The sequence below is a fragment of the Rhopilema esculentum genome, chromosome 7 (assembly GCF_057945365.1).
Source record: "Rhopilema esculentum isolate cy_ngs chromosome 7, ASM5794536v1, whole genome shotgun sequence".
Taxonomy (NCBI): domain Eukaryota; kingdom Metazoa; phylum Cnidaria; class Scyphozoa; order Rhizostomeae; family Rhizostomatidae; genus Rhopilema; species Rhopilema esculentum.
The window spans coordinates 8,476,620-8,503,392 of record NC_142821.1 but is presented as its reverse complement, the minus strand read 5'-3'; the positions used below and the strand labels follow the sequence as shown (position 1 = coordinate 8,503,392).

General features: G+C 36.9%; 2 protein-coding genes across 2 annotated transcripts in view; both read left to right on the top strand.

Annotated features, from left to right (window-relative positions):
- Nucleotides 1-958: 958 nt before the first annotated feature.
- On the top strand, nt 959-7,151 carry LOC135683821 (centromere protein V). The gene is made up of 3 exons (XM_065199176.2): nt 959-1,229; nt 1,529-1,598; nt 2,492-7,151. The coding sequence occupies exons 1-3, from the start codon at nt 1,105-1,107 to the stop codon at nt 2,732-2,734; spliced, it is 438 nt and encodes a 145-aa protein (XP_065055248.2). The 5' UTR covers nt 959-1,104; the 3' UTR covers nt 2,735-7,151.
- Nucleotides 7,152-7,502: 351 nt separating this feature from the next.
- The window catches only part of LOC135683814 (BRCA1-associated protein), a 24,875-nt gene continuing 5,604 nt past the window's right edge, over nt 7,503-26,773 (top strand). Inside the window, exons 1-16 of the mRNA XM_065199166.2 lie at nt 7,503-7,742; nt 8,720-8,890; nt 9,258-9,429; nt 9,911-10,021; nt 10,643-10,721; nt 11,283-11,345; nt 12,461-12,511; nt 19,194-19,259; nt 19,671-19,753; nt 20,474-20,549; nt 22,289-22,356; nt 23,136-23,206; nt 24,079-24,149; nt 24,513-24,551; nt 25,371-25,460; nt 26,331-26,444. Of these exons, the coding sequence (XP_065055238.1) occupies nt 7,661-7,742; nt 8,720-8,890; nt 9,258-9,429; nt 9,911-10,021; nt 10,643-10,721; nt 11,283-11,345; nt 12,461-12,511; nt 19,194-19,259; nt 19,671-19,753; nt 20,474-20,549; nt 22,289-22,356; nt 23,136-23,206; nt 24,079-24,149; nt 24,513-24,551; nt 25,371-25,460; nt 26,331-26,444 (1,407 nt within the window). The 5' untranslated portion in view covers nt 7,503-7,660. The remainder of the gene's footprint in view (nt 7,743-8,719; nt 8,891-9,257; nt 9,430-9,910; nt 10,022-10,642; nt 10,722-11,282; nt 11,346-12,460; nt 12,512-19,193; nt 19,260-19,670; nt 19,754-20,473; nt 20,550-22,288; nt 22,357-23,135; nt 23,207-24,078; nt 24,150-24,512; nt 24,552-25,370; nt 25,461-26,330; nt 26,445-26,773) is intronic.

Here is a 26,773-nt window from a genome sequence, read left to right as displayed (position 1 = left end):
TGATATGGCACCACTGATCCAGTGACAGAATACGAATAACGTATTCTGTGATCCAGTGGTTGGCACTTGCAAGGAAGGTCACATGATCGTATTCGGGGAAGTTCGTTTCATCCGGGGTTCTCTAAATCGCAATTACGCTGTTTACTAAGTTACATCATTTGCAGAAATAAAGGGATGACCCCCTCTTTTTTGTACCGAACGAGAAATATAAAATTACGGTGGCACGACATCGCTAAAAATATTAACTTCCAAGTTTCCATCGCAATTTCTTAATATACAATCAAATATAATTCCTCAAGTTCCACTAATGATCACTTCACAGATGATCCCGAAGTTAATTGATAATCTATTTCCTTAACAATCAATATACTGATAAATGCTGTCGCTCTCACCTTTGATTTTCCATCACATATCAATGGAAATCCATCACACATCAATGGAAATCCATCACACATCAATGGAAATCGCCAATTTGCAAGATTCAAGTATTTCGTGACCTCCACTATATTTTTATAAGAACAATCTTATAAGAACACGAGCCTCAACAATGTTTTATTTCAAAAACGAGGATTTTTAGCCATGTTTGGATGCTTTTTCGGTGAATTTTTCACTTGTCGGCAAAAGAAGAGGAGTTGTCTCACTCACTTTGTTGGCAAATGGTACATAAGGCCTAAACACCTACCCTAGGGCAAAAAAGCTAGCAATGGCAAACAAATTAAGAACAATCCAGCCTCAGATTTCCAAAAAGTTAAGAACAGTCAGCATTAACGTAAATTTACTGGTTCTTATAAAAGAGTGTAATAATTTTATCACTTACCTACAGTTTCTTAAGGTAATCGCATACATAAAGAAAAACTGATTTTACAGTTTCCTTACATCTAATCCCAAATCTCAAGAACTCTCTCTTCATACAACAGATTCAAGTTATTGCAGAAGTAAAATGTTCAAGACTTGTGTCTTCTGTACCTTTTATATTAGAAGCCATTTCATCATGGTTATGCAACAATTTACGGGACAATTTCCTTAGACTCATAGACGGTCATGCTGAGTTTGCATTTCGGCAAGATTGCGTAATATACCGCTTGATGTTCTGTAACGCTGTTGATGTTGTCAATCAGAAATGAGAAGCCGAAAATGCCAAAATTGGAAAGACACTATGGAGGCTGCCATTGCGGAGAAGTGAGGTTTTTGGTTAAAGCTCCAGCACACCTTGAAGTAATTCAATGCAAGTAAGCTGTTTGTAGAATATGTTTTTATTCTTAACTCAGCTCCCTTTTTTATATAATCATGGGAAATCCAGCACGAGGCTAGGCCCTTAAAAGTCGTTCTTATGTATCATGTTATTATGCAGTCTAGAACGGAGCTATCACTAAGAAGAATAACAGAGAGGTTTTACATAAAGTTTCTCATAAAGTTTTACAAAACAGACAAACTACAAGATGATGCCACAGGGAGCCTGGAAATACATAGCAACCCTAAGATTATTTTTTCTCTATCAACACTTATTGTGTGATTTGTGTTATTTTAGCTGTAGCATATGCAGGAAAAAGCAAAACCTCCACTTCATTGTACCAGAGAGCAACTTTGAACTTTTAAAGGTAAAATTATGTTTTGTACGTTACAGTTGTTTCTCTCTGCATCATAAAGCCCAAATGGATTTCTTGACTCATGGTCAGGCTATGAAACGCACTTGTATGACATGTGTGATATACTGCCAATAAACCGACACATTTCTTACATATAAACAAGCTGGTCTTCTAAATGAATAAACGTTTAAGATGTGACAAGTTGCATGTTTAGCTTGAAATGCCAATGAAAATCTAAGTTGGGAGGTTAAGGTAAAAATTGTTGGAGAGGGGGAGAATTAATCACCCTATCTCGAGTGATCTAAGGAGGACACTGAGGCACACACAGGTGATGGCCAACCTCAAACAGCCATGCCTGCACTAGTGTCTAAATAGAAGGAGTTCATTTTCAACTGTGGCATCCATTGTTGACGTTTCCTATAGGCAAGTTGCCCTGCTTGGGCAACCTTTAATTCTGATCCACAACTAGGTTTATATATTCCCTAGCTTAGAGTTTTCAATCTATGTTCTGTGATTTTATACTCTGAAGAGTGTCAGACAAGAAGCTTTGGTCCAGGATGCATCTCATGTCAACTGTACGATGAAATTTACTGGGGGCATTTGTTTAGATGCGTCAAAATATGAGCAGTTAGTAAAACAGTAAATATTGTACGCCAGATAAAGGAAACTGATTAATAGAGAAAACTGTGGTGTTTGAGTCTTTATTTTATCTTTTTTCAAGTTAACTATGTACATGGCTTCCTGTTTTACATCAAGTTATACCTACGCTAAAAATATTTTATTCTTATTTTAAGTACTGCTAATTGCTTTGAAAGGAGACATTGCTGCATGCCAGCAAGTAAACTCACTGTTAACACTCATTAACATGTTGCTGCCAACTGAAAAAAAATTAACCTTACTTTTAGGGAGAGGACAATTTGACATGTTATACATTTAATACAAACAAAGCAAAACATCTCTTTTGCAAGACATGTGGAGTGCAGAGTTTTTATAGACCACGCTCTAATCCAAATGGAGTTGGTGTTATGCCACACTGCTTAGATGAAGGGACTGTTATTGGAATGGATATACAAACATTTGATGGTAAGAACTGGGAAAAAACTATGGAAGATCATGGCGAAGACCTTAGAAAAATGTCCAAAGAATGAATTTATCTCAAAAAATGTCTCATTTTCTAACACACTGACATTTTTTGTCAATTTTCTTCAAAGACAATTAACCTCAATGGTTGTTTCTTTACAAACATTATCCATTGGTCCTTATTTATTGAACAGCTTTGATAAAATATTCACCATGAGCACGTTAGTAATGCTAAGCTGCTATAAGAAGACACCTTCTCCAAATATCTTCCTTTGAGCCTCACCCCAGATTCATTTCCTTTCTACCCCCTTAACTTAATTAGCTCTACCCAAACTGCTTATAACTAAAAATGAAAAATTCAACCCAATTTTTCTTTTATATTGGTGTTATCATTGCTCTCTTTTTCCTTCTATTAGTTTGAAGTTTCTAGCTAAAACTGGCCATAATTTTTAGCTCTCAATGCAAAAATGTTGATCAAAGCCTGAGTAAATGTGCAAACCTTTTCTTTTTTGAGACAATGTGCAAATCAGAACAACGCTGCAGAGGGTAATTTCTTTCAGTTGTATTAAATTTTCTGTATACCATTCAAAGCCATAGCTACTATAAGGCCAAATTAATTGTTTGGCTCATACCCTTGATCAGCTTTTAGGGAGAAGTTAAAGTTTTCCCTTGATCAGCTGATATAACAAGATCAGAGGATGTTCCAAACCTGAAAAGTTTGATAAAAAACAGTCCATACACGAGGCCTGTTATAGTCAAAGAACTGATTTAGAGGATGGGTAATGATGTCCTTTGATCTATCCTTGAGGATTTTAGAAGTAACTCTGGACTCTGGTTTGTTTTGTTTGATAGCAGATGAATGACATTATTCATGCTTTGCTATGACATGAATGACATGAATGACAATATATTGGTAATTAGGGAGCAGCTTTCTTTTAGCTCTTCACAACCTAATACATTTATCAAGCAATGTAAAATTATCAAATCGCCTTGCCAAAACTTTATACAATATATACAACCTTTTTTATTACCCCTTATATATTGGACTCTTTTTTTATTCACAAACTCCTTCGTTATGACTGTTAAATCTTCCCTTGCCCCCCCCCCCACTTTCCAACCTGCTTCAGAGCCCATGAAAAAAACCAAAATTTGGCCTTGGATTCTGTTGATAAAAACAAACCCCAACGCCCTCAATATTACCAAAGATTTTTGAGTAAGTTTTCTCACCCACAGGGAAGCCTACAATGCAGTGACTTGATATGATAGACATTATTCATATGAAAGAGCTGATATCTGAGTCTGTAAACATGCTGCATTTTCAAAATGTCCCTACTTTTACAAGAACATGGAATGTTGGAATGTTTAAATGTTCGTCGTTTCTAAAAGACTGAACACTCCAAGAACAGGCTGAACACCCCAAGAACACCCCAAGAACACCCTAAGAACAAGCCATTAAGCCGCTGAACACCCTTTAAAACATATCAAAATCGGCATGTCATTCGAAAAATAATTTGATCAATCAATCAAAATTAATTTTGGGGCGGGAAAGGACCTGATAAGTCTAATGCTGTTGGTGTTGTTACAACCAACTGATGTTTTGCGCGCCAGAAGTGTAAACGGGGGTTTGTACACGCGGAGCAAATTCGAGTTTGACTCCCTTTGTGTATTGGAGTCAAACTTCCATTGGAGGAAAAACTTCATCTTGCAGGTTAGCTACAGTTTCTATATCAGTCCATGTAACTAATAATTTTTACAATATATAGTTGCCTAGGAAGGTAAGAGGAACCGCAACACCCACAAAAACAAACAGTTTTCCGATAAAAGCGCTTAAAACTGTGCCTTAACCGACGACTAAGCAAAAGCTTGGGGGCGTTTGCCCCAAAACCAACGCAATTTCTGCCACATACATACCGTAAATCCTCGAGTTAGCCCCCATGGGTGCTTATTCATTTTTGATATTTTTTGTATGGGGGCTTATTCCAGGTGGGTTCTTCGACTTATACGAGGGGAGGGGCTTATAAAATTATTGAAGACATTAAGAAGATATTATTAAAAGATTTCGTTTATTTTAGTAGTAATTTTTTATGCGCATTTAATCAATTATTACCAAAAGTATGAATTTTTGCGGTACTTAAGAAAAAGCGCCAAAGGCAACCTTAGATGGCAAAAACCAGCAAACTGAGGGGTCCGATTCGAGCATTAACGGCAGCAGTGGGGGCTTATTAATAATTTGTAGTTCTAGGGTGGGGGCCAATTCGAGGATTTAGTGAGATTATCATGACCCCATTCGAGCACGGGCCCCAAAAATGTGCCCCTCCTAAGCCCTCTTTTAAGTCGCAAACTGTGGTTCTGCTGCTACCCTCTAACAAGTCCAACACTGTGCATTTTCTGTTTCATTTGTCAAAAAATTCCTTATAAAAAACCTCTCCAGCCTGCGAGTGCACCCGCTGGAGACGTCAAGAGAGGAGCTGTGTCTCGTTCTGCTTGCACTGGTAAACTAGTAACTAGCTAGCGTGCACTAGCATAGCGTGACCATTTGGGCAAATTAGCGGACGGGAAGAACAATTGTTTGGAAGACAATAGGTAGTCAAGTGACATGTCGTATTTTTACATTGTCACAGGATGTGAAAGATTTTCAAAACAACGGGAATTTGCTTGAATGCACAAAGGGAGTCAAACTCGAATTTGCTCCGCGTGTACAAACCCCCGTTCACACTTCTGGCGCGCAAAACATCAGTTGGTTGTAACAACACCAACAGCATTAGACTTATCAGGTCCTTTCCCGCCCCAAAATTAATTTTGATTGATTGATCAAATTATTTTTCGAATGACATGCCGATTTTGATATGTTTTAAAGGGTGTTCAGCGGCTTAATGGCTTGTTCTTAGGGTGTTCTTGGGGTGTTCTTGGGGTGTTCAGCCTGTTCTTGGAGTGTTCAGTCTTTTAGAAACGACGTTTAAATGTTAGCCTTTGCAAGGTAATACCTTCATATACGATACGTTCTTGTATCAACAAGCCCAAATTAAACACAAATATACTTGTTAGGATGTAGTTATGTAGTTATATAGCTTTTACATTCCACATTCCATGTTTTCAAGATAGCCATTTTTGAATTACAGAAGATTGGTGTAGATGGAGATATAAAGCCTTTGGAAGCATTTCAAATTCTTCCTGTTGTTGTTGGTAGTAAAATCTTCAGTTGGTCACAAAGTCCTTCGTTTTTCTTGAAACGGTTGGCGAATTTTAGGTAAAGAGCAAGCTGCATTCAGCTGACAAACAATTTACAGGTTATGATTGTTCCAGTGCCGTCGGAACGAAATTCATATTGGGGGTATGGGGGGGGGGTGGGGGTTGTCCATTGTATTCCTTCTCTTTCAGTACACTGTTATAAAGGAAATATACTACAGCTCAACAATTATTGGGGGGCCAGCCCCCTACCCGGTTCCGACGGGGCTGTGTTCTTCATATTAATTTTTATGTTCGTGGACGTCTTTTACTGATGTTGCCATAACAAGGAATTATGATAATATTATAATTAACTTTTTTAATATGTTAGTTTCTAGAGACATTAGTTACTTATTACATTGAGGTTTGTGTCAATTGATTTACAAGAAAACGTCTGAGTTAAAATTGACTTTTTCTTTACTTTTGTTGCCTAAGCTTCCCATTCATTCAGTACACTATATAAAAGAAATATAGTACATTTTGAAAATTATGGGGGGCGCTAGCCCCCAGTTCCCACCGGTTCTGACGGCCTTGTGGCATGAGTTTTCCGCCCATGGTTTCCCCCACTGGTTTTTCCTCTCCGCGCGTGCAATGTTCTTATTTTTAAGGAAATTTCCCTAAACTAAGGAATCTTTTAACTTTTTAAGGAATTTCAATTGTTAAGAAAATTTTAAGGAATTCTAAAAATTTTGAGAAATTATTTTTTACTCTTCTATGATAAAGGAACATTATACATTTCCAACCAAACACAACATTGAATTAGAAGTAAAGTGAGAGAAGGATACGAGTCTATATAGAGAAGGATATAGGTCTTTAAAAACATTTTCGAAAATTCGGACAAAAAACGTTTAGACAAAACTTAGATTTCGGGCATATAAAGTTACAAACGAATTTTGGTTTTATGTAGACAAATGACTGGATTTTATATTTTTTATATGGCCAAAGTTGTTTTGACCGTATCTTTTACAAGGCAGGTACCGTAAATCCTCGAATTAGCGCCCTGGGGGCTTATTTATTTTTGATATTTTGAACGGGGGCTTATTCGTGTGGTAGAGCTTTATGTTTTATTTAGTTTCCTGCTAAGGGAAACTCAACTTTGTAATTTTCACCACATTACTTACACACAAATATCATTACAAGATTATCATTCATCAACAACTCCTCCTTAATAACAATAACAAGGTTTTTTATACTATTTACAGTGCGCATGTGCAGTTACAACAATAGAGTGATAAACAAAGTATTAATCCTACTACATTCCAGGGGGGGGGGGGCTTATATAGTCATTGTAGACATTAAGGAGACATTATTAAAAGGCCTCGTTTATTTTAGTAGGAATTTCTTTATGAGTATTTAATTAATTACTACCAAAAGTACGAATTTGTTGTGGATATTCAATAAAACGCCATAGACAACCTCAGATGGCCAAATTGTCAAACTGAGGGGTCCAATTCGAGAATATATGGTAGCAGTGGGGGCTTATCCGAGGGGGTGGGGGGGGCTTATTGACAATTTGTAGTTCTATGGTGGAGGCTTATTGGAGGGAGGCTTTTTCGAGGGGGACCAATTCGAGGATTTATGGTATTTGTAAATCTAAGGAATTTTTCCGAAAGCCGAGGAAATTTTCGTGCGAGTTTAAGGAAATTTACATAACGCATAGAGAGAACACTGCACACGAGCCTCCTTTCCACTCGTATCCGATTTAGGCCCCTGTTCGCCAGTTTGATATTATTTGGTGTTATATGAAATAATGATCGGAGAAAGGACCGATGCCATCCGTTTCGCTCGTAGTTCTCAGACTAGAAGTTGAAGATGGTTTCAAGCAGCCTCAATCTTTCAATTATGTCTCAGGTGAGCTACTTAATCTTTACTGTATTACTAGGGAGGTCAAGCTGATTTTTTTAGTTTCTTTGTGTGGCTGAAAATTAGCTCACCAGAAAGAGCTGAATTTTAGCATAATTATACAATTTTTTCCAACTCAATAGCCCCCAGACTGAAAATTTTGGTCTTATCTGGAAATTTCAAAATTATTGTTCTGGCATACCCCGCGCAGTAAAATACTTTACAGTCTGGAATAGCCCATCTAGAATCAAAGTATTTTAATTTGCGGTTCTCCTTGGAATGATTTACAGCAAAATAACTGCAAGATTTACTTCACATCGGCAAGAAACCTTGTGGCGGGCTGGCGGCCTAGTAATTTCGTCGGCAAAATTAAAAATTTTGGCAAAGTAAATGTATCTTCTACCCTTCTGTTAAAGAAAATAAGAGAATTTGCTGGGAAATTAGCAAAACCAAAATGTAAACATGATTGTTGTATTGCTCTGTCCCACAATTCATCCTTTCTTCCCAGCCAGCCAGGTCTTCTCAACTTTTTAGAACACTATACCCTCCTGCCCATTCTTTCCACAAGATCTTGTGTGTGCAAGTGCAAGAGCAAATAAAAATCTGTGCAAAAGATTGACTTAATTTGCAATGTATGCATACTGTTTTTGGGCACAAATGCGGCCTAGATCTCTCCGACAATGTGTTGTGTGCATAGCATTTATTTCGATGAATTTTGAAACAGCATTTTGAAAGGTTGATAAAATTGTCAGCTGAAAAAATGATTCAATACTCGTCTTAAATCTGTTTTCTGCTAATACTTACTTTCTTCCAAATGAGCCTTTCTGAAAAAGATCAAGTTTTGGATATGCCCTTTCTCTTTCATAAGCCAGAAAGTGAAAAGTTACCAGAGAATAAAATCAATTAGCAATTTGAGAATCTCTAATAAAGCTCTTGCTCTCATCCACAATTGTCATTTTTTTCATCAAATTTTTGATGTTTTTCAGAGGAATACCTCAAAGAGGTAAGAGGTAAAAGAGTTGCAAGGATGGATAAGAAAGAGAAGGAAGACACAACAACTGATGGGCTAGTGGATGACGTAGTGCTTTCTTCGAACAAGCAAACTCACAGAGGCTGTCGAGTAAGCACCAACTTCACAATCGAAACACATACATGTGGTATGTTTTATCTTGCCTAAAAGCTCCTTTTGACTGAGCTCTCCCCTTTTAAAGAAAGTTTGCAAGGTCATCATCAATACAACAATAGTTATTTGTATCAAGAAAATTAATGAATTTAATATTCATTATTTGTAGTAACAGATTGGATATTAATATACTTACAGTAATGTCATTTTTTAGAACTTTTGAAGACAATTCCCCACTTTTTATTTGGAAATTTCCTTGTCACCACTTTCTACATTAATTGACCTTGTTCAGGGACATCCCACAGCTGTTAAACTCCCTGAGTTGACCATGACCTTGACCATGGATCATGACCATCCCACCCCAGATTAATCTCCACTTTTGAATACTATTTTTTGGTCAGATGAGGCACCTTTATGTGCAAATAATGAGGATCCGTCAGCTGTGGCCAAGCCCAATCCAGCCGCTCAAGCTGGCACCGTAACAAAAAGATCAAGAACCTCTCCTGTTCCATTTTTCTCTGGGAATCCAATGGTTGAGCATACAGCTGGAGTTCTGCATTTGTACAAAGATGGGTGAGTCCATTTTGCTACTTGGAAGCATATTGATATGAATCAAACGAGGGTAGAATGGCTGCGCCACCCCCCTTTTCAGGCAAAATTTTTTGCATTTAAAACTCCTTTTGGCCAAATCTATCTCAATGAAGTAGTTTTATTCAGGCAAGATCAATACTAAGTCCCACTAAACTTTTTGCATATTCTATGTCCATGCTTGAATGCTAGTAGTAACATAAATTGTAAAAGGAGCCGATAGAAAGTGAAAATGTATGCGCATATGCATCTTGTTGGACTAATGCAGTATTTATTTTGGTTAGTATATATTGGAAAGAAGCAAATACATCTGCAGATGACATTCCTTTGCATTTTACAGCTTTTGCAATGCTTGATTATACTTGAATATTGTAATTCCTTGAGAATGGGTTTAGCATTTGATATTTTTATCAAGGGATTCAACTTTATCCTATTCTTAATTACTTCTCTGGTCTTAATTTTTTAGTCAACTGACACCGCTAGAAGAGGAAGTACCAAGGAGTGAGATGATTTGTATGATGTCTGTCCCAGCAAAATTAACATGCATTGATCTGCAACAGTTTACACAACCAATGAAGTAATTATTAGTCACCTTGGTAAATTAACGAAGAGTTTTCTATGGTTGTTTGCAGCTTTTGTTATATGTGTCTTTCTTTTGTTAACATGGTCAAGATAACTTGAAATTTTTCAAATCTATACTGTTTGAATCATTGAATCATTGGCACGGTGTTTCAAGAAAATGACTTGCAAAAGAAAATTTGTAAGTTTACTTCATGCATGCTTCGATGCAACAATTATGGAGACTTAATTCACTCCATCTGCGCTTCGAGTATTTATGTCAATTGAGGACTATATCTTTCAACTTTTTAACAATAGACACTGGCCTACTTTCGTTTTTCCTTCAGAAGCACGACTCGCCCAACTTAGCCTAAAATAGTTTTCACGCATGCCTATGCTTGCCGCAGTGCGTTGCTCCGCCACAACTATTAAAGCATTGGTTAAACACAACCATATAAATTATTCAACATTTCAGATTTTATTCGATACTCCATGACTACAAAATGTGAAAGAGATGAAAAGCAATACTAGGCCCATTAACTGCGAATAATATCTCTTCGAATCATTTTACGTCTTATGTTGTTATGACATAGAGCTGATCGCTTTAGGATCATTCTCGAATCTACTTCTGTCATTTTAGAGATTCGATCCAGCACATGCAAATTGTTAGGGACAACTCACCTAATCAGTATATCGTTCTTCTTAAATTCAAAGACCAGGTTTGTTGTCTTATACTTTTATTGATAGACTACATTTACTTTACCTTATGTGTACTTAGCAGGCTAATGAATCAGTCTGGTATCCTTAGAAGTAAATAACTCCTAGGCCATCGGCCCTAACAATTTTATAGAGCTTAGACACAAAACAGCACCATTTGTGACACAAATTGAAGTTAGTTGAGAGCCACCCTAAAGATATTCTGTATAAAAAAGATTCAATGTACAATAGACTCCGGTTTTAGTTACACCAATGGTTGCTTGAAAATTTTTGTGTAAATGGAATATGACTTTAAACGGAGCTTGATTGAAAAATTTTGCATATTTGATTCTACATTTTATGTGACTGTAGCCAGAAGTGTGACTTTAAGCGGAGTGACTATAATTTGAGTAGATTATAGTTAAAATACGTGTGAACAAGAAAAATAGCTTAAGATAACAATGAATTTGAATCATTCAAATAATCAGATAGCTATTTTCCAAAACTATGGATTGTTGGTTCACAAGCAGAAATGTTACAGTTACTGACATACGCAATTACTCAACGAATTATGTTTATTTCAGCTGAGTGCTGACAGTTTCTACAAAGATTTCAACGGACGCCCATATAACCTGTTAGAGCCGGAGGTAAGCTAGAGATTATATTTACATTGTAATTTTTTAGTTGAATCAGTACCCTCAGTGGGTACTCTGGCCTAACATAAGATACAGTGTCCCGTCTGATGTTTCTGGGTTCTGCGTTGTGAAAGTTCTTACATTTTTTGGGTACAAACATTTCAGTAATTGCAATGTGGTACTTTTTGGTTAGAACGGACCATTGATCTAAAAGAAAGCTACTACACCAATACAAACTACTGACTGTTCTCAATTTGTTCACAAATCTGAGGCTGGATTGTTCTTAATTTGTTCATAGATAAATAGGGTGTTAGCAGGGCGATTGCTAGCTTCTTCGCTCTAGGAAGGTGTTCAGGCCTCATTTGCCAACAAAGTGGGCGAAACGACTTAGTTTGCTGCCAAGTCTGAACCTTTACCGAAAAAACATCCACGCATTTCTAAAAATCTTCGTTTTTGAGATAAAACTTTGTTCAAAATTGAATTTTACAGTAGCTCAACCTCAGCTTGTTCTTGATTTGTTCTTAACTTTTGACCAATTTTGAGGCTCGTGTTCTTATAAAATTTATCGTATAAAATAAAGAGTGTAACTCTCTAATATCACCTGCTTAAGCCCGACTTTCCTGAGTTCATGAAACAAAGGCCATAAGTAGTTAAATGGCTTGCTGACACTGAATGATTCCCTATAATGTGATTGTGTTTGCAGAATGGAGACAGTAGTTCTAATGCAAAACCTCCAAATTCTCCAATTTTAACTAAATATTTACATTTGGTATGCAGACACCCCAGAAACGTAGAAATTGCTGAATCATTGCTGAATAAGGCAACCGTGTCAGAAAGAAGGAGCACTTTCAAAAGTTCTAAAGAAGACACTTCTGAGTAAAGCAGCGTTTTCAAAAGATTTGGAGCCCGTGCCTATGGTGCCCTTTTGGCTCTGACGTGTCGAGGGGTGTCGAACCCCCCCCCCCAATAGTATCTCGATAGGAAATTTAAGGTAAAACCCGCCTAGTGGAAGAAACGCTTCCACACCCCCCCCCCCAACAAGGCATGCCTCGCGACGGCCCTGGATGTGTCTTACTATTTTGAATCTACTTGTTGATTTCCTTTACTGAGAAAATATTTCTTTGCAGGTTGCTCGGCTTGTCTATGTTGCTAAACTTGAATCAGTGAAATCTTCAGAGGTAAAATTCATTGCCACTCTTAAACCGTGATTTGTCGTTTTGTTCTAGCTTCTGTGTTAAACCGCTTCAAACGAAACAGTAGTGATCCATAAGGCACAAACTATTTCTAAAGCCTGTCTTATGCTACGTAGGTAATTCTACAAAGTATCTTTCATTGGTAGCCAGATTTCATGCTATCGCTGTAGTTTGGTAGCGTCGTAAGTTTAGCACTTTCATAACATTGCAATCATTTTACATTTATCAAGTTATGTCGCTTGTATTTCATGTCTATAATATTTGATATATAATACATGATGTATATTTGAAATATATGCAATATAATCTTGTAGAGAGGTGTCAAAAATGAGAAGCTTACACGTGACCACGTTAACATGTAGACCCATTTACACGTAGCAACGTTTACACGTTTCCACTATTATGTTTTGCTGAGTTTACATGTAACCGCATTTACACGTAGCTGTATTTTCATGTAACTGCATTTACACGAACCACGTTTACACCTAGCCGCCGCGTCTATATGTAACCGCATTTACACGTAGCTGTATTTTCATGTAACTACATTTACACGAACCACGTTTACACCTAGCCGCCGCGTCTATATGTAACCGCATTTACACGTAGCTGTATTTTCATGTAACTGCATTTACACGAACCACGTTTACACCTAGCCGCCGCGTCTATATGTAACCGCATTTACACGTAGCTGTATTTTCATGTAACTACATTTACACGAACCACGTTTACACCTAGCCGCCGCGTCTATATGTAACCGCATTTACACGTAGCTGTATTTTCATGTAACTGCATTTACACGAACCACGTTTACACCTAGCCGCCGCGTCTATATGTAACCGCATTTACACGTAGCTGTATTTTCATGTAACTACATTTACACGAACCACGTTTACACCTAGCCGCCGCGTCTATATGTAACCGCATTTACACGTAGCTGTATTTTCATGTAACTACATTTACACGAACCACGTTTACACCTAGCCGCCGCGTCTATATGTAACCGCATTTACACGTAGCTGTATTTTCATGTAACTACATTTACACGAACCACGTTTACACCTAGCCGCCGCGTCTATATGTAACCGCATTTACACGTAGCTGTATTTTCATGTAACTGCATTTACACGAACCACATTTACACCTAGCCGCCGCGTCTATATGTAACCGCATTTACACGTAGCTGTATTTTCATGTAACTACATTTACACGAACCACGTTTACACCTAGCCGCCGCGTCTATATGTAACCGCATTTACACGTAGCTGTATTTTCATGTAACTACATTTACACGAACCACGTTTACACCTAGCCGCCGCGTCTATATGTAACCGCATTTACACGTAGCTGTATTTTCATGTAACTGCATTTACACAAAACCACGTTTACACCTAGCCGCCGCGTCTATATGTAACCGCATTTACACGTAGCTGTATTTTCATGTAACTACATTTACACGAACCACGTTTACACCTAGCCGCCGCGTCTATATGTAACCGCATTTACACGTAGCTGTATTTTCATGTAACTGCATTTACACGAACCACGTTTACACCTAGCCGCCGCGTCTATATGTAACCGCATTTACACGTTGCTGTATTTTCATGTAACTACATTTACACGAACCACGTTTACACCTAGCCGCCGCGTCTATATGTAACCGCATTTACACGTAGCTGTATTTTCATGTAACTACATTTACACGAACCACGTTTACACCTAGCCGCCGCGTCTATATGTAACCGCATTTACACGTAGCTGTATTTTCATGTAACTACATTTACACGAACCACGTTTACACCTAGCCGCCGCGTCTATATGTAACCGCATTTACACGTAGCTGTATTTTCATGTAACTGCATTTACACGAACCACATTTACACCTAGCCGCCGCGTCTATATGTAACCGCATTTACACGTAGCTGTATTTTCATGTAACTACATTTACACGAACCACGTTTACACCTAGCCGCCGCGTCTATATGTAACCGCATTTACACGTAGCTGTATTTTCATGTAACTACATTTACACGAACCACGTTTACACGTAGCCGCCGCGTCTATATGTAACCGCATTTACACGTAGCTGTATTTTCATGTAACTACATTTACACGAACCACGTTTACACCTAGCCGCCGCGTCTATATGTAACCGCATTTACACGTAGCTGTATTTTCATGTAACTACTTTTACACGAACCACGTTTACACCTAGCCGCCGCGTCTATATGTAACCGCATTTACACGTAGCTGTATTTTCATGTAACTACATTTACACGAACCACGTTTACACGTAGCCGCCGCGTCTATATGTAACCGCATTTACACGAAGCTGTATTTTCATGTAACTACATTTACACGAACCACGTTTACACCTAGCCGCCGCGTCTATATGTAACCGCATTTACACGTAGCTGTATTTTCATGTAACTACATTTACACGAACCACGTTTACACCTAGCCGCCACGTCTATATGTAACCGCATTTACACATAGCTGTATTTTCATGTAACTACATTTACACGAACCACGTTTACACCTAGCCGCCGCGTCTATATGTAACTGCATTTACACGTAGCTGTATTTTCATGTAACTACATTTACACGAACCACGTTTACACCTAGCCGCAGCGTCTATATGTAACCGCATTTACACGTAGCTGTATTTTCATGTAACTACATTTACACGAACCACGTTTACACCTAGCCGCCGCGTCGATATGTAACCACATTTACACGTAGCTGTATATTCATGTAACTACATTTACACGAACCACGTTTACACCTAGCCGCCGCGTCTATATGTAACCGCATTTACACGTAGCTGTATTTTCATGTAACTTCATTTACACGAACCACGTTTACACCTAGCCGCCGCGTCTATATGTAACCGCATTTACACGTAGCTGTATTTTCATGTAACTACATTTACACGAACCACGTTTACACCTAGCCGCCGCGTCTATATGTAACCGCATTTACACGTAGCTGTATTTTCATGTAACTACATTTACACGAACCACGTTTACACGTAGCCGCCGCGTCTATATGTAACCGCATTTACACGTAGCTGTATTTTCATGTAACTACATTTACACGAACCACGTTTACACCTAGCCGCCGCGTCTATATGTAACCGCATTTACACGTAGCTGTATTTTCATGTAACTACATTTACACGAACCACGTTTACACCTAGCCGCCGCGTCTATATGTAACCGCATTTACACGTAGCTGTATTTTCATGTAACTACATTTACACGAACCACGTTTACACGTAGCCGCCGCGTCTATATGTAACCGCATTTACACGAAGCTGTATTTTCATGTAACTGCATTTACACGAACCACGTTTACACCTAGCCGCCGCGTCTATATGTAACCGCATTTACACGTAGCTGTATTTTCATGTAACTACATTTACACGAACCACGTTTACACCTAGCCGCCGCGTCTATATGTAACCGCATTTACACGTAGCTGTATTTTCATGTAACTACATTTACACGAACCACGTTTACACCTAGCCGCCGCGTCTATATGTAACCGCATTTACACGTAGCTGTATTTTCATGTAACTACATTTACACGAACCACGTTTACACCTAGCCACCGCGTCTATATGTAACCGCATTTACACGTAGCTGTATTTTCATGTAACTACATTTACACGAACCACGTTTACACGTAGCCGCCGCGTCTATATGTAACCGCATTTACACGAAGCTGTATTTTCATGTAACTGCATTTACACGAACCACGTTTACACCTAGCCGCCGCGTCTATATGTAACCGCATTTACACGTAGCTGTATTTTCATGTAACTACATTTACACGAACCACGTTTACACCTAGCCGCCGCGTCTATATGTAACCGCATTTACACGTAGCTGTATTTTCATGTAACTACATTTACACGAACCACGTTTACACCTAGCCGCCGCGTCTATATGTAACCGCATTTACACGTAGCTGTATTTTCATGTAACTACATTTACACGAACCACGTTTACACCTAGCCGCCGCGTCTATATGTAACCGCATTTACACGTAGCTGTATTTTCATGTAACTACATTTACACGAACCACGTTTACACCTAGCCGCCGCGTCTATATGTAACCGCATTTACACGTAGCTGTATTTTCATGTAACTACATTTACACGAACCACGTTTACACCTAGCCGCCGCGTCTATATGTAACCGCATTTACACGTAGCTGTATTTTCATGTAACTACATTTACACGAACCACGTTTACACCTAGCCACCGCGTCTATATGTAACCGCATTTACACGTAGCTGTATTTTCATGTAACTACATTTACACGAACCACGTTTACACGTAGCCGCCGCGTCTATATGTAACCGCATTTACACGAAGCTGTATTTTCATGTAACTGCATTTACACGAACCACGTTTACACCTAGCCGCCGCGTCTATATGTAACCGCATTTACACGTAGCTGTATTTTCATGTAACTACATTTACACGAACCACGTTTACACCTAGCCGCCGCGTCTATATGTAACCGCATTTACACGTAGCTGTATTTTCATGTAACTACATTTACACGAACCACGTTTACACCTAGCCGCCGCGTCTATATGTAACCGCATTTACACGTAGCTGTATTTTCATGTAACTACATTTACACGAACCACGTTTACACCTAGCCGCCGCGTCTATATGTAACCGCATTTACACGTAGCTGTATTTTCATGTAACTACATTTACACGAACCACGTTCACACCTAGCCGCCGCGTCTATATGTAACCGCATTTACACGTAGCTGTATTTTCATGTTACTACATTTACACGAACCACGTTTACACCTAGCCGCCGCGTCTATATGTAACCGCATTTACACGTAGCTGTATTTTCATGTAACTACATTTACACGAACCACGTTTACACCTAGCCGCCGCGTCTATATGTAACCGCATTTACACGTAGCTGTATTTTCATGTAACTACATTTACATGAACCACGTTTACACCTAGCCGCCGCATCTCTATATAAAACCGCATTTACACGTAGCTGTATTTTCATGTAACTACATTTACATGAACCACGTTTACACCTAGCCGCCGCATCTCTATATAAAACCGCATTTACACGTAGCTGTATTTTCATGTAACTACATTTACACGAACCACGTTTACACCTAGCCGCCGCGTCTATATGTAACCGCATTTACACATAGCTGTATTTTCATGTAACTACATTTACACGAACCACGTTTACACCTAGCCGCCGCGTCTATATGTAACCGCATTTACACGTAGCTGTATTTTCATGTAACTACATTTACACGAACCACGTTTACACCTAGCCGCCGCGTCTATATGTAACCGCATTTACACGTAGCTGTATTTTCATGTAACTGCATTTACACGAACCACGTTTACACCTAGCCGCCGCGTCTATATGTAACCGCATTTACACGTAGCTGTATTTCATGCAACTACATCTACACGAACCACGTTTACACCTAGCCGCCGCGTCTATATGTAACCGCATTTACACGTAGCTGTATTTTCATGTAACTGCATTTACACGGACCACGTTTACACGTAGCCACCGGGTCTATATGTAACCGCATTTACACGTAGCTGTATTTTCATGTAACTTCATTTACACGAACCACGTTTACACGTAGCCGCCGCGTCTATATGTAACCGCATTTACACGTAGCTGTATTTTCATGTAACTTCATTTACACGAACCACGTTTACACGTAGCCGCCGCGTCTATATGTAACCGCATTTACACGTAGCTGTATTTTCATGTAACTGCATTTACACGAACCACGTTTACACCTAGCCGCCGCGTCTATATGTAACCGCATTTACACGTAGCTGTATTTTCATGTAACTTCATTTACACGAACCACGTTTACACGTAGCCGCCGCCTCTATATGTAACCGCATTTACACGTAGCTGTATTTTCATGTAACTGCATTTACACGAACCACGTTTACACGTAGCCGCCGCGTGTATATGTAACCGCATTTACACGTAGCTGTATTTTCATGTAACTGCATTCACACGAACCACGTTTACACGTAGCCGCGTCTATTTGTAACCGCATTTACACATAGCGGCATTTACATGTCACTGCGTTTACATGGACAGTTTTGTGAAATCAGAATAAATAGACAATGACTATGTATATACAGAATTACATATTTTCAAAGCATCACAATGTGATGAAAGACTCTAGAGAATTAGCCTGGAAAAGTATCATCAATTCTCTATTCGAAAACCCTTATCTCTCAATAGGCAAGCGGCAGTGATTGGTCAACCTCAACAGTCATGTGCTCGTGTTTCTGATTGGCCTATTTCGATCCACAACTGGGTATATATATTTCCTAGCGTAGAGTTTTCGGTCTATGTTCTGACGTTTTAAGCTCTGAAGAGTGTCAGACGAAAAGCTTTAGTTTACTAAATGTTTGCTTTTTTCAAAGCCATTTTCAAATTTTGTACCACCAAAAAAAACCCTTATCAATTCAACAATTGTGTGCAGGTTTGACTTTTAAAAAATCGTATTCGGCACCCTAACCATGTCAACAGTGATTTTTGCATGCAAACGTGACTTTAGTTATGTAAATTTTTTCATTTATATTCTACTCGGAATATTGTCAAGGAATGGTATTTACTCGTTCAGGGTGGATATCTACCAGTATCCGGTTTAACCGAGTTGCCGACATGTCCTGTTTGCTTGGAAAGAATGGTAATTAAAGAATATTTCATCTTTTGCGTTATTTTCTAGAATGGTGTGATACTATCACATATATTGTCTGGTAAATAACGATCTGACTTTAGATTTTCCTTAACATTTGAGTCATGGCACACATGTTACAAGTGGGCTGCGACTATTTATATCTTAGATTAATGATCTTAGACACATAGTTTAGTAGCTTCCCTTCAAGAAGGGGAAGTGCTACAATGTGTGACAAACCATTTTGTGAGGAGAAAGGTCATGCTATCATGATGTTTAAAACGCTTTCTGATTATATTTTGGAATCATCTTCATGTCTGTTTAAGTTAATTATTGCCTTGCCTTGTTTTTTAGCTTTCTTAAAAATCAAAACTATATTTATGATAAACTTCTGTCTTCAGTTTATTAAATTTCCTTTCCAAGGATGAATCTGTAGAGGGCATCCTCACTATTCTGTGTAATCATTCATTCCACGGAGATTGCCTTGTCCAGTGGTCAGATTCCAGGTAAGAGGCTTGATTCCTCTATCTCAACTTGAATTTGCTTCGGCTACCTGCCGTTTTGAAAGCGATGACGCCATCGTTGAAAATTGCTGACATCATCAAAATCCATATTTGTTTATATCATTCAAATACCATCATCCAGATAAGCCCGAAGCTGGTTTTTATATAAACATCGGATGTATTCTTGAGAAGTTTAAACGTTTTTTAGTCTCAAAACCGTAACTTTGTGACGTCATTGGCCACGTGACTTGCGAACGTGCATGTTTTCAAAATGTTGTAAGGGCGAAAATTATTCTTTATACCATTTAATTTCATTATCAGCCGAGAAAAAAGGCTAGGCAATGTGGCGGATTGTTGCGAGGAATGCCCCATCTTTCATACACACTCATGACTGTTTGACTGATAAATGTTCGCATGCAACTAACTTTTCTGCTATGTAGCATTTCAGGACTGTTAACATTTTATGACCTTGCCTAAGTATCTCCGCCTTCGATCAGCCCCCTAGCTTTCTCACATGTAAATTGTGAAACAGCAACACAACTAGCTACTTGCATGGCAACGTAGAAATGACTGTTATGAGCTCTCTCGTGTAAGCCACGCCTCGAATGAGCTCTCCTAAAATTTCCTAAATTAATAAGCCCCCTGGGGCTATTAAAGGATTTACGGTTTTATAAAATTGGCATTGTCAGACTTTCAAGCGTTTTACGTCATTCTCCTTTGCAGCTGTCCAGTTTGTAGATATAATCAAACCCCAGAAGCAGTGGCAGAGCAAAGGTGTTTTCAATGTAACTCTACTGAGGTATGTCCAGCAGTTATTCTCTATTTCTGCAGTTAAATGTTCACGACTTCTCAAATAGATGAGTATTATTATTGCTACTCCGGCAAAGCAGTACTTTAATGTCCGCTGCCTTCATCAAAGCTCCATCACTTTAATACAACCCGATAGTACATTTTGATATTATTATTTATATGAGTTTTATTCTAGTAATACCTATGCATGATAGCAGTGATCAGAAGGCTATAAGAAAAATTTCAACTCCTTTTTTTCTTCCTCTAAACGGATTATGGTATACTCCTATTTTTTCTCTTTTCTCTCTTTGTTTATTAGGTTAAGCTAAATATGTTAATATATGTTGATAGTGATAGTGCCACAGAAGTGAAAAATTTGTAACAATACAGAATCTTACTGCTGCAAGAAAGTTTGCAGGCATGAAAATACCTCAGTCATTTCATTGCTTCAGTATCTTGAATTTAACAGTTTTTTTGAATTCTGTTTTTCTAGGATTTTATTCTATTGACAGAAAATAGTTCTTATTGTTGTTTTGAAATAAATTTGAAAGCAGTACAGTGAAATATAATACAATATTCTACAATGCAATATCATACAATAAGATACAATACAGTACAATACAATTCAATAAATTATTAAAGTATAATATAATATAATATAGTATAATATAATATAATATAATATAATATAATATAATATAATATAATATAATATAATATAATATAATATAATATAATATAATATAATATAATATAATATAATATAATATAATATAATATAATATAATATAATATAATAATATGATATGATATAATATAATATAATATAATATAATATAATATAATATAATATAATATAATGTAATATAATATAATATAATGTAATATAATAAAATATAATATAATATAATGTAATATAATATAATATAATATAATATAATATAATATAATATAATATAATATAATATAATATAATATAATATAATATAATATAATGTAATATAATAAAATATAATATAATATAATGTAATATAATATAATATAATATAATATAATATAATATAATATAATATAATATAATATAATATAATATAATATAATATAATATAATATAATTAATATAATATAATATTACATAGCATTATACGATATCATATGAGATAATATGATATGATATGATATGATATGATATGATATGTTATGTTATGTTATGTTATGATTGATATGATATGATATGATATGATATGATATGATATGATATGATATGATATGATATGATATGATATGATATATGATATGATATGATATGATATGATATGATATGATATGATATGATATGATATGATATGATATGATATGTTATGTTATGTTATGTTATGATTGATATGATATGATATGATATGATATGATATGATATGTTATGTTATGTTATGTTATGTTATGATATGATATGATATGATATGATATGATATGATATGATATGATATGTTATGTTATGTTATGATATGATATGATATGATATGATATGATATGATATGATATGATATGATATGATATGATATGATATGATATGATATGATATGATATGATATGATATGATATGATATGATATGATATGATATGATATGATATGATATGATATGATATATGATATGATATGATATGATATGATATATGATATGATATGAAGTATGATATGATATGATATATGATATGATATGATATGATTGTCATTGTCATTTTCATTAGAGTTTATGGATCTGCTTAATTTGCGGACACATTGGATGCGGAAGATACAAGGATCAGCATGCATACCAGTGAGTTTTACCAGAATCCTTTGCGGCATTTTGTTGCCGGCCCTCGTATTTGGACCGTTGCATGACAAACAGCACATAACCCAATTATTCTTATGGTTTTTTCTCTTTCACAACTCACTTGATCTTGTCTCCCTCTTCTGAATGATGTAATAGTTAAAGTGTAGGCCTCATAGGCCTCACAGCCTAGTTAAAATGCTACAGACATGAAAAATCAAAATTTTGCAAAAGGCTCTCTCCACTCAGGAGTATAATTGGGTACCTTGTCCGTAGTTACAAGCACCATCTCTGGCTGCACTCTGCTATATGCTCCTGTGCATAGCTACCAGGAGGTATTGCGTAAAATCGGTAAAGTAGACTTTGGCTAATGACAGACGACTTTGGCCAACACTTCCCTTCACCAATGTATTTGATGGGCTATGTCCAAGACCCCGTCTACACCGTACTTGGATATTTTAGAATCCACAAATATTTCTCAACGGAAATAGCTTCCGTCCACACTCAGTCGAGGAATTGGCCATTGAATTTTTTTTATTGTCTCTTATAATTCGTTGTTCGCAGCCGCCCTCTGTTTTATTATACCATTTTATCATAAACGATTGCTCTCCGAACTGTAATGCAAATTCCCTTTGAATAATCGACCCGTTAGTATGTGTCACCTTTTGAAATGATTTTTTGCAAAAAACCCTTGAGCTACCAAAATGATCAGTTATATTTTCTTCTTTTAAGCCTTGGATGTCTTGTGAGAAAATATGTCTGAAAAATTAGATTTTTATTACTAGACATTATCAACAAACTGGTCATACGTTTTCAATGCAGTTGGAGAACCAAAGAGTTTGGGACTATACCGGAGGTGAGTCATGCTGAGATTGAAATTTTGATGAGTTGATTTCTCTAAATTCTGTCTAGTATAAAGGCGGATTTCCACTTGATTCGCTCTTGTCGCGCGACTGAGCGTGTTGAGTAGCCAGAGAAGAGCCAGTGTGTTTAGTAGTGAAATATATAATAACATTTTAGCATTTACACGAAAACTAACATAACTCAGCTGTAAGGTCGTTAAGAATGTCAAAGCGACTAATCAAGGCGATTACGAATGCCATGTGCTTGTCATGTGACACTACTTGACAGAGCGAATGGACATTGGAGCTTGCGCAAATTGGAGCATTCGCTGCGAATGCACGACCATTCGCTAAGTAGTTCAACTCAAGTGGAAACCCGCCTTAAAGGGGATTTAGGTATGAAGAAACTGGGCTGAAATATGTGAAAAAAATCCTTAAATATAAAAATGAGAGCCAAAAAGTATAAAAAAAGGTTTTTGATTTTTGAGAATGATTTTTTATGGGTTTTTGAGAATGGTTTTTGTCCAACTTCAGTCAACTGTACAACGTCAAAAATAGTACAGAGGGAACATAGCGGCTCTTAGCCACACCCTTTATAATAAATAGACAAGATTTCTATATGGTCAGTCCCTGCTACCTCCAAACAAGAATTGCCCACAAGGCATTTAGGCTTGAATGCATCCGTAGCTTACTATCGAGATTCTGACATTTTGAAGGGAACAACACTTCACACATTGCCCAATCACGCAGTTTCATTCTCATCAGTCATAGGCCCTATCTTGATAATTCCAGCAAACATTGTTGAATCTTTAGTAACCTGATTACTTTTCATAAGACTTTATATAGTTTAATACTAACAAATATTTTACATGCCATTTAATTTTAGATAATTATGTTCACCGACTAGTTCAAAATAAGAGTGATGGAAAATTTGTAGCGGTTGACAACGAAACTGATGTAAGACATCATCAATCATAATATTATATTATCAAGCACTGTATATTATAATGTATGTTGTACAATTAAGTGTCATACCAAGCTATTTAGCATAAACAATGCAGACTTGATTGAAATATATTGAATATTAGATATTGAAAAACTTGAATAAACGAATACCCATGTGTTATATTGCGATTATATGCAAATTGTGGGCCAATATAATATTTTGTCCACAGTTGGTGTAAATAACTTAAAGTTTCACGACCTTGTTTATAGAAAATTCTAGATGGTATTAGCGTATTCAAAAAGGAATTAAACATACGTATCTTTTTAAAAATTTAATTGAAGCAATAATGCTATTCTGTTCCTTGCTTATTTTAGGTTGTCAGTGAGGAAAAATTGGATTCATTAAATTTAGAGGTGAGATGCTATGATTTGGAGATTAAGTACCTTATTTCTTTGTGAATGAAGTTAATTAAGTCTTAATGAAAGCTTGCCCGGGAGCTTGCAAGCTGTTGATGTGTAATTACATTTAACCCAGAGTTTACTGGCTTTATGACGTACCGGATTCACTGACCCAATTCGATACTAAAGTTATTTTTACTTACGATACGAAACGATACGAAAAGCTTTAGTATACTGAAATGTTTGTTTTTTCGAAGCCATTTTTAAGTTTTGTACCACCAAAAGATTGTTTGTATTTTTACTTGCTACTACTAAGCGTCCGAAGGTAGTTTTTAGGACAGTGCACGCATAACACACTCAAAGCTGAATGATTTCAACAACCCCCCCCCCTCACCCCATCAAAAAGATGATACAGAGTGTATAAGATTCAAGCGTTGTCGTGTAAACAGAAATCCTGTCTGATCTGAATATAGATAGATAGAAAGGTAATCCGATATTAAATGAATCCCCTTTCCTCTGTCAGGGCCACAGATTGCGTAATTTGCAAAATAAGAATTTGGTATTATTTCTATGAAAGTGGTTATTTGCTTATTTAAAGTCAGTCCTGGATATTCAGCAATCGCGTCTTTTATTCTCAACCTACAGTCTCAATTACAGGGCTTTAAAAAGCATTTTGTGCATGGAATTTTAATCAAAATATGCTTGCCAGTGCCCAATAAAGCTTCAATAACGTAACTAGCAGTTCTTCCTTTACAATATGTAGTAGGCGTCTTTCCCTGTAACTCCTAATTGAACCCATGCTCGACATCTCACGTTGACTATTTTGCATTTCAGTATACGTATCTTTTAACAAGTCAGCTTGAGTCGCAGCGTCTGCATTTCGAAGAGAAAATGACCTTGCTAGAGAAAGATGCCATGGATAAGGTTTTTCTACTTTGCACATTGATTATTTTGACTATTCATTGGGCACTTGGTCTCCAGGTTTCTCTGATTTCGCATACATAGCAAGCCATTTTCAAGATGATTAATGCTTCAGTTGAAATGCTACTGGAACGCGAATAACACGTTTAAATTCACAAGGTCTTACGTAAGTTGTAACAAAGGTAAGTCAGTCGCACAATCAGAAAACTTGGCCTGAGTCCAATATTTTCAAAATAGTGGTAGGAGATTGTCCGAATTCGTTGACCGTTTTCGTCGTTCAAACAACTGGCCTTGGTTATCAAGACAAAAAATGCTATTTGGCCGATCAATGCTGTTTTCAAGTATCGTTCAACTTGACAGATATATTTGCTAATTACTCACATTGTCTGTCTTCTTCGTCCAATCTCTTGATTTAACACATGTTCACTATTTTTTGTTTCTACCAAAGTTGCTGCGTGATATTGTCTTTTGACATAATGTAGCATTGTAAAGTAGTATTAGTATTGTAAAGGCTTCTGTGCAGTGTCTTCCCACTAAGTCAGCATCGCACATATTTACTCAAGACAATTTTGCATTATTCTAGCCAAATTTATTGAACATGTTTTCTAAAGAGAGAGTAGCTATCCTCAGTCAAGACTTTCAATGGGGCATTTAGCAACCAATCTCGAAATTGGACTTTCACCTTCTGTCAAAACAAATACACTTTCTTACATACACTGTCTCTATTTACGGATCAAATATGGCACCCAAAACCCTTACTTGACCTCCAGCCCCTATCTAAGTTGCAGAAAGTGAAGGTTTGCTTTTGGTGTATAAAGGTTTATACGCCTTTCTCTCAGGGATAAACCACCATTCCATTGGTTTATTTTGCAGATAGCAAGCATTGAAGGAAGAATGAAAAGTGTAATTGAGGATAATCAGAAACTGAGTGACAGACTCCAGCAATTAGAAAAAGAGAAAAAACATGTCGATAAAAAATATACACAGGTTTGGATTTTGTTTAACTTTTGATACATTTGGATTTGTATGTAAGAGATTTGTAAGTAATGATTTATTTAGAATGTGCACGTGTAGAATGTTTTTCAAATAGATTAAACGGAGAGGATGGAGCGGTACCAGTAGCTGGCAATTGTTTATCCCTATATATCATTCACCCTGCTTTGTCTCATTATATGCTTTGTATGTGTATTAAATGAATATACTGTCGACTTATATATACATACTTTACATAATCGATAGTATGTGCCTATAAACTAGCCTATAATATTGTGTAATGTAATCCTATGATAGCCTGGTAACAAATTTGGTATATAAGC